At 49.0% G+C, this 7,893-nt stretch overlaps 1 protein-coding gene across 1 annotated transcript; it reads left to right on the plus strand.

Annotated features, from left to right (window-relative positions):
• The first annotated feature begins 6,131 nt into the window (after window positions 1–6,131).
• On the plus strand, window positions 6,132–7,568 carry LOC118408318. Its single transcript, XM_035809008.1, has one exon. The coding sequence runs from the start codon at window positions 6,157–6,159 to the stop codon at window positions 7,543–7,545; it is 1,389 nt and encodes a 462-aa protein (XP_035664901.1). The 5' UTR covers window positions 6,132–6,156; the 3' UTR covers window positions 7,546–7,568.
• The last annotated feature ends 325 nt before the right edge of the window (window positions 7,569–7,893 follow it).

The raw sequence follows: 7,893 nt of genomic DNA on the forward strand, positions 1-7,893 counted from the left end.
GTCGTTAACCACCTTCTCAAGTCGACACTTAACTTGTGTTCTGTTAGAAGTTTGGTTCTTTATTTCTACTCAATCTCGTATTTTCCCCGTTCTATTTCTTAAATCTTGCCTTGTCGTGTTCTTAAATTTATTCTTGCCACAGTAAGGAATATTACTCGTCCAGTTCGATCCGTTGTAACTGCCTCCTAGCCCTTGTTTTACTTTTAGTGGTTTGTGTGCGTCTTAGTTCTGTTATGTTCTGCCGTGGGTTTTTCTTTTAAGTACACTATTGCTGCCTATTCTTGTTGTTATTTTTTAAACTGTATGCCAATCCCGCCTGTTTTTGTCGTCCTTTGTACAGGGGAAAGGTTTACGTGTTCGGAGTAGGCTAAGCCGAATCTTTAGTTTTTGTGTGTTACACGGTAGTTGATTATTGACAGCCTGTCCGTTTATCTTCTCCGTACATTTCGCTAAACTCCGTATGCTCTAGCAGTGTTGTTATATCATAGTTTGATTTTTAGCATTGGATATGTTGATTCCTTTCTTGGGTTTCCTTGGGGTTCTTGTTTGTTCCTGTGTGTTACTTATGGGTGGTTCCTAAGATTGAGAAAATCTTGTATTTTCAGTTATCCTCGTCGGCCAACTTCTTCCTGGGTTATTTAGCTGTTTTTTTATGAGCGTTTCGAAATATTTTAGTGTTGTGTTTCTCGAGTTTTTGCGTGTGTTTGATTTCCAGTGATTTTGACCGTTTAAAAGTTGTGTTTTTTGGTGCCCAGTGTTGAGAACGTCGACCTGATCAAGACCTGATTATTCGAACCTCCCTAAGTTCAGTTACTTATGAATAATGACCCTACTTTTTCTCGCACGTTTTCTTTCAAAAAAGAGTCTTTGCTTGTTTCTGTTGTAATATTGCCCGTTTCGTACCCAAGTTTGTGAGATCTAGAAAATTCACTCCCCGTTTCCTTTCGTGGGCCGGGACCTACTCTCTTCCTTTGACTGTTGTGGTTTTAACCTGAGTTTTGGAGAAGGTAGACCCACACTGTCCCGCACTCAACTTAATATTTTCTGTTCCATCGCTGTATCTGTGTCTCTAATCCCGTGCATTTGTTGGCTGTCAAAATTCGTCCCTTTCGTTTCGCTCGTGTGCTTAAGTTATGGCTCAGGTGCGTTTTTGTTTTCCGAGTATTGTGACTGTCTAGGACTTTCTATTTTCAGGTCTGTGTGGTTCTTTCGCTGACTTTGTAGTGCACCCCAGTAAGCTAGGGCTGCAAATTTCTCAAAAAATTTTATTCTCATCAAAGGTTGTTCCCGAATAGACTCTTCGCCCTGTCCTGGTACAACGTGTTGTGTTCTTGGCTCGATAGCATTTTCGTACTGTAAGTTAGGTGGTTTGATTTTCAAGTTTATTTTTGTGTTAGCACATTGATACCGGCCTGTTACACTGCCTCGTTTGCCATTTAAGTTTGAATTCTGAAAATTGTCTTGCTGTGTGTTCGCGCTGATTCATGTATGATATATTGGCACATCAATGTGTGCCGAGAGTTTAGTACTCCTTTGGTGATGTTTTCCCGTGCTGATTTGTTATATTCTACTCTCGCGTGTCTTGTTCTAAGTTGGAGAATAGTTCTGGCCCGGACCCCTCTGCAGACCGCGACTCGCTTCCTTCCTCTACTCGTCTCTTCTATCCTAGATTATAGCTGAGGGCCCTAAGTCTAACTCAGGCTGCCATACAACCAACTTCTATTCTCTGTTTCGACACGGTAATTGTGTGAACCCCCCATTTGTTCGTTGGAGGCATTGCTTGCTGTATATTAACTCTTGTGTCCAATTCGTGGCTTTTGCATTTGCCTGTATTGCGTTGATTTTCCCTGCCTATGTAAGTTCGATTCAGGCACTCTAAAGTTCCGTCGCTGACTTCATTGTACACCCCAGTAACTTCCAGTGCCAACTTTCCCAAAGTTTTATTTTCCGATCACTATTGCAGTATCTATTTTGAATCTCCGCTCAGTAATCGTACAAGTTGTTGACTGCTGGTTCCTTACTCCTCCGCTAGTTGTAGGTGGTTCCTTGCAGTTTATTCCTTAGCGTTTCTGCCTTTTTGGTGCCATACTTGGTGTCCTCCTTGTAGCGTGTTGTCCTGATTTATTGCTCTACTCGTAACGATCTCCGTGGTGTGGCCTGGGTATCTCCTTACCTAAGATCTTCATCTCCAGCTGTAGCGTTGACGCCTTAGTGTCTGGGGTGTTCTCCATGCTTTACCCTGGCGCCGACCAGCATCTGGGCCGAGACTTACAGTCATAGCTAGCCCTTTGTTTCCAGAGTCCAGTTGACCCCCCTGTCAAATTTGGCCCCTCTCCTTCTGATTAATCACCCCTTTTCCGGCCAGCGGCTATCCATGTCCGCCCTAGGTCTAAGACTTCCGTGACAAACAGCCGCCCTCTCTGGCAACCCTCTCTGCCCACTGAGAGTTGACTTTGCTTGTCTTTCCCGCCAAATCCTTCAACTTCTGGTTTACTTCGTATCACGGCCATGACTTCACCTTATTTGCAAGACTATGCACTTTGTCTACCTTGGGCGGTATTTTTTCTCTCTTGGGATGGTGAGAGCATCCGTTTTAGGTCCAACTTTTCCTTCCTCTTCCTCCGTCCTATTTTCATTCCGGCCCCGTTTGTTCCACACCATCCGTCCGAGTTGCCCTGACACCTAAGCGCACATCTGGGGATGCACTCCTATATGGATGCTGCAGGTCTGATTCTCCGTCGCATCCTCCTCCCGTGTCTCCCGACAATGATTGCACCTCTGTACCAATTGAATTCAAAATTGCCTTCTTTCTTTCCGTCAAATTTTCCAACCAACCATTTTTCTTTTCGTTTGGCGTTTGCAACTCAACTGCCTGACACCATAGACATACGTAATCATCTTTTCTTCAAGTGGACTCCTTTCGTGCTGTCACACAGCCTCCATCTCTTTGGAGATGTACATGTAGTAATGGCATATCTCTCTGCGCCTTGCCATAAAACCTTGTCCTAAGTTTTATCTCTGTTTTGACCTTGGCGACTTGCTATGATGACCGTCCTTGAGGCCTCCATCGTATGATGCCCTCATACTGACATTAGCCTTCACAAACATGTTCCCATTCTAAAGTTTGATATTTTCCTCCCTATACCCTAAACATGTCTATGTTTGCGATGACTCTACTCTCGCACTTGACATTGCCCTTTCTGGCCGTCTCTCTCCACATTTCTCGCTGACTCATTCTTCCTTACCCTTGCTATCACAGGTGCGGTTCTTCACCTTACCCCTGGGTATAAATCGTCCGTGTTTCCCATCACGGCTTCCTGTACTTGCATCTGTTCACCATCCTTTGCTTGACATCTTTCCTCTTCATCATCCTCACCTGTCAGAGCGCCTCGTCTCAATGCCTCCACCATTTGCTCATTCCCCCATCGGCTCATGCTTGCCTTTGATGTTAGTTAATTGACTTGTCAATCACATTTCCCTCTAGTCCTGGCAGATTACAGTGTACCTTTGTTTTTAAGCGCGTCGGCTATAGAGTTGTTTGTTCACGTTTCACTTCTGGTTTTTTCTAGATAGCGTCCGTTCGTTGAGTTTGTTTTTTTTTCTTCTAACTCTAGAAATTAGTGACGCCAGTTGGTCGTTAGTTTTGATTAATTCCAACCATCAATTTTTCTTGCTGCAATTTGTACAGTTTTGGCAGAGTCCAAAGTGTTCTAGTTCGGTTTTAGCTAGTTTTCCTAGTCTCGCTCTGTTGCGTGACACTTTTGATTTAGTGGGATTTGTTGTTTTTTGGTATGACTGTTTTTCCCTGAGATTATGATCATTGCCAGGTGGTTGTGTGTTTTTTCTTTTTGATGTTGTCTGCTGCCTTCCCATTTTAACGCTCCACTGGTTCCGTGCTCCGGCCTGGTCCTGTTTATGCTGTCCACGCACTCTTGGGCATGGACCATCCCCAACACGCCTCTGCTCCCAATTACGCTGATTCCCTCCCCCTCCATGGCTGGACACTGCCTTGTTGTCTCCTGAGTTCCAACCAATCTCTGACCATGTATCAATTTCATCTTCTCACGCCTTTCCCTGACATAGTCGCTTCAGAAGCGCCACAGCCGCTTCTGGTCGCTCCGTGTCCAGCTTGTGACGGTATCCCAGTCTGACCTGTTGATGCCATTTTTTCCGCCGGTCATCTTCTCTGGTTCCCAGGTGAGACCTGTTCACTTTCCCACTTATTCCCGCCGTTTCTTCCGATTCCTTGCCCTTTTCGTCCTATTTTGGCCTCTAGTTACAAATTTTTTTTCTTTCCAAAATTGCCCTGTTTTCAGTTCTGACATGTCGCTTTTCCCGCCGTTCAGGCTTGGCCTCGCAACCCCGATTCAGGCACCCCTGTTCTTCTTTGTCTCCCCTCTACTCGATAACAATGAGTTTGACCTAGGCAGGGGTCTGTACTCCGTCACGTCAGGGCCCGCCCCTCTTGACCATCTGGCGACATCTATGGTACCAGCAGCCATTCGGCGGTACTTCCCGTACTTACGCCAGGCCATTTTTACCATGGTTGACAACCCGTCCTCCCCTCCGTCCCCCTGGCACCGCGTGGCGGCCGCCATGCGCGAGGTCTTGCCCTCCCCTGGCGACGTCTCGCCGCCCCTCCCAGATGACGACCAGCCTCAGTCGTCCCTGTTCTTTTATGACGACGTCTTGGTCCCGTACGTCCCATGGCATCGAATCCCATTCGACGTTGATCCCGCCGACAACAATGTCGTTTACCTGCCGGCCGAATATGCCGACGAACGTGATCGCCTCCTACTCTCTCCTACAGACAACCGCTACTCCTATGAGTATGACTCTGAGTCTGACGAGGACCTCAACCTTCCCAGCTAGCCCTCCCTCTCTTGCTTCACCCCGACGCTCTCCTCCTAACCATTCCTGATTTACCCCACCTTTCTTCCCCTCCAGCATCTCTCTCTCATCTCCATCTTCCCCATCACACCCATCCGTATCATCTTTCCCTTCTCCAGCATCCGTTCCTCCTCACAGCCAACTTCTTTCATTTCCGCTCCTGTCATCTAGCCGCCCTTCGGGTCTTCTGGTGGCGCACCGCTGCTCGGATCGTGCTCTTTCACACATTCCGTTTTTAACCCTTCTTTCTGACCTTGATCTCGTTCGCCTCCCCAATTTCTGCCCACGGCCATGGTCATCTCATACCTGCTGCCGACCCTGAACTGGGGACACTTCTTTCAAAAACCTTGTCAGTGTCGGCCACGCTCTCGATCTTCCGTTGGTGTCTGCCGCTCGTGCCTTCATAATTTGCGCCTGTCTCCCAGTTCCCCATATTTCAGGTATTGTTCTTTTTCTTTCCTCCCCGGCTATGTAATACTGGGCACGGCATTCTCTCAGTTACATTTTCAGGTTCCGTTCCCCTTCCTTTTTTCCAGCTTGGTTTCTGGGTTTTGTACGAAAGACCTGTGCCGGCCTACGTTCTGTTTTACCTTCTCATTTTCACCTTTTTAGGCTGGCACTCATCGAGTTTTGCCTACCCTCTCCCTTTCTCCGGCCACCAGTACAGGGGACTGGCTCTGGTAGTTATTTTGGGTGATTTCCGTCTCCTCCCTTCGTTTTAAGTTTTTGCAGTACTCTCTCAGCTCGTGTTCTGATGTTTTTTCCCGGCCACTAGTACAGGTTGTCGGGCACTGCGTGACGTTTTTCCTTATCTCTTCATTTTTTTTCGGTAGTTTGTGCCAACCGTGTTCTGATGTTTTTTCCCGGCCACTAGTACAGGTTGTCGGGCACTGCGTGACGTTTTTCCTTATCTCTTCATTTTTTTTCGGTAGTTTGTGCCAACCGTGTTCTGATGTTTTTTCCCGGCCACTAGTACAGGTTGTCGGGCACTGCGTGACGTTTTTCCTTATCTCTTCATTTTTTTTTGGTTGTTTGTGCCAACCGTGTTCTGATGTTTTTTCCCGGCCACTAGTACAGGTTGTCGGGCACTGCGTGACGTTTTTCCTTATCTCTTCATTTTTTTTCGGTAGTTTGTGACCACCGTGATCTGATGTTTTTCCACGACCTCTAGTACAAGTCGTCGTGGTTGTTCTGTTTTTTTTCTTTCCTTCTCGACCACCAGTACAGGTGGCGACCTCCCCGCTGTCTTGTTAGTGCCCTCTCAGCATGTCTGATAGTACAGACTCTACCTTGCCTGACGACGACGTCGTCGTCTTCCGTGATGCACCGTTCCGTCGTCGCCGGGGTCACCGTAGGGCCGCTCCGGCAGCTAATCCAGATGGGGCCGCTTTGAATCCTTTTGTGGGTCCCCCCGCCCAGGGACCCCAGCCAGCCCAAGCTCAGGGTCATTTTCCTGCTGGCCCATTCTTTAACGCCCATCCGTATGCTCAGGTTCCTTTTTACATGAACCCTTACTACCAGTTTGCACAGGCGCCCATGGGGTACCCCTACCATCTCCCTGCTCCGGCTGCTGCCGCGGCCCATGGACCCCAGCCGGCCTTACCGGCCGTCCCCCTGGCCCCCGCCCCACACGCCGGTGCCCCACCGCCCGTCGCTGGTGCGGCAAATCCTTTTCTGCCTGCGATACCGCCTCCTGCGGCAGGGGCCAATAATCCATTCGCCCAGGGACCCGCGCCGCCGCCCGCCGGGGCCCCCATTCCGCCCCAGCCCCATCCACATCCCCCCAAACCACCCACTCTCACCTCCAAGTTCTCGGGCGAGTCTAATGTTAAATGGGAAGAATTCGAACTCTTGTTCACTAATGATCGCCTCTACGGCCAGTGGTCTGACCAGCTTGCTAAGACCACCCTTCTTCGGCACCTTTCTGGTGTCGCCTTGACCACGTATGCATCGGCTGATGCTACTGTCCAAAACGGCACATGTAACGATGTTCTTAACTTTTTGCGGGATATCTTTCAATCACCAACCTCGGTTGAGCATTATGAGGCCGAACTCAACTCTATGCGCCAACTCCCGTCTGAAACTCCCCAGGCCTTTGAAGTCCGCGTGCGTAATCTGGTTGCTAAGGCTTACCCCGGTACATTCAGTCACACACTTGACTCTATTGGCAAACGACTATTCTTAGACAGGCTCCGGGACTCACACCTCGCTCACGAGGTCCGTAAATTCACCCCCCGTGACCTTCACGAAGCTAGGACTCAAGTTGAACTGTTCTCCGCCTTAGCGTCCAATTCGGCTACCCCTTCCTCCGCTAACAACACTCCCCGTTCCGACCCACCAATCTCCCGCCTGTTGGCAGATCATAAAACGGACATGTCCCGCCTCCAACGTAACCATGAGCGCCAGGTGACAGAAATTTGCAACAAAGTACAACACATGCTCTCTTCCCCACCTAACGTTCCGCCCCAACAACAGGCGCCTGTTCAGGCTGCCGTGCCGCCCAACATCACCAACCCTACCAATCCTCTGCGGCCCTCCCGCGGCTTGCCCCCGGGCTATCGTTGTCACATTTGTAACAGTCCCGAGCACCTTAAGGCCCTCTGCCCCCACCGTCCGGGCGTCTCTCCCTCGGGAAACCCGTCCAGGCTGACTTAGATGGAGGGGTTCCGTCAGCTTGTTCTTCTCTTAATCCCCTTACCAAGTCTCCAACGACCTCTAGCTCCGGTAGTTTTTATTTTACTGTTAAAGTCTCTGATCACTCTGTTGATATACTTATCGATTCCGGTGCCGATGTTTCTATAATCTCTGAATCTAAGTTATCCACGTTGTGCCCTTCGTTTCGGCAGTCTGATTTTGATCCGTATACTGGCCCGTCTCTTTCCTCCATTGCTGGAGGCCCCCTCCAGGTCTTGGGCACAGTTTCCCTCATTCTCACGTGGAGCTCATTCCAATTTCCCGCCAAATTCCTTGTTTGCCGTGATTCGGCCACGCCCATCCTCGTTG

Source organism: Branchiostoma floridae, unplaced genomic scaffold, assembly GCF_000003815.2.
Source record: "Branchiostoma floridae strain S238N-H82 unplaced genomic scaffold, Bfl_VNyyK Sc7u5tJ_1569, whole genome shotgun sequence".
In the NCBI taxonomy this organism is placed as follows: Eukaryota; Metazoa; Chordata; class Leptocardii; order Amphioxiformes; family Branchiostomatidae; genus Branchiostoma; species Branchiostoma floridae.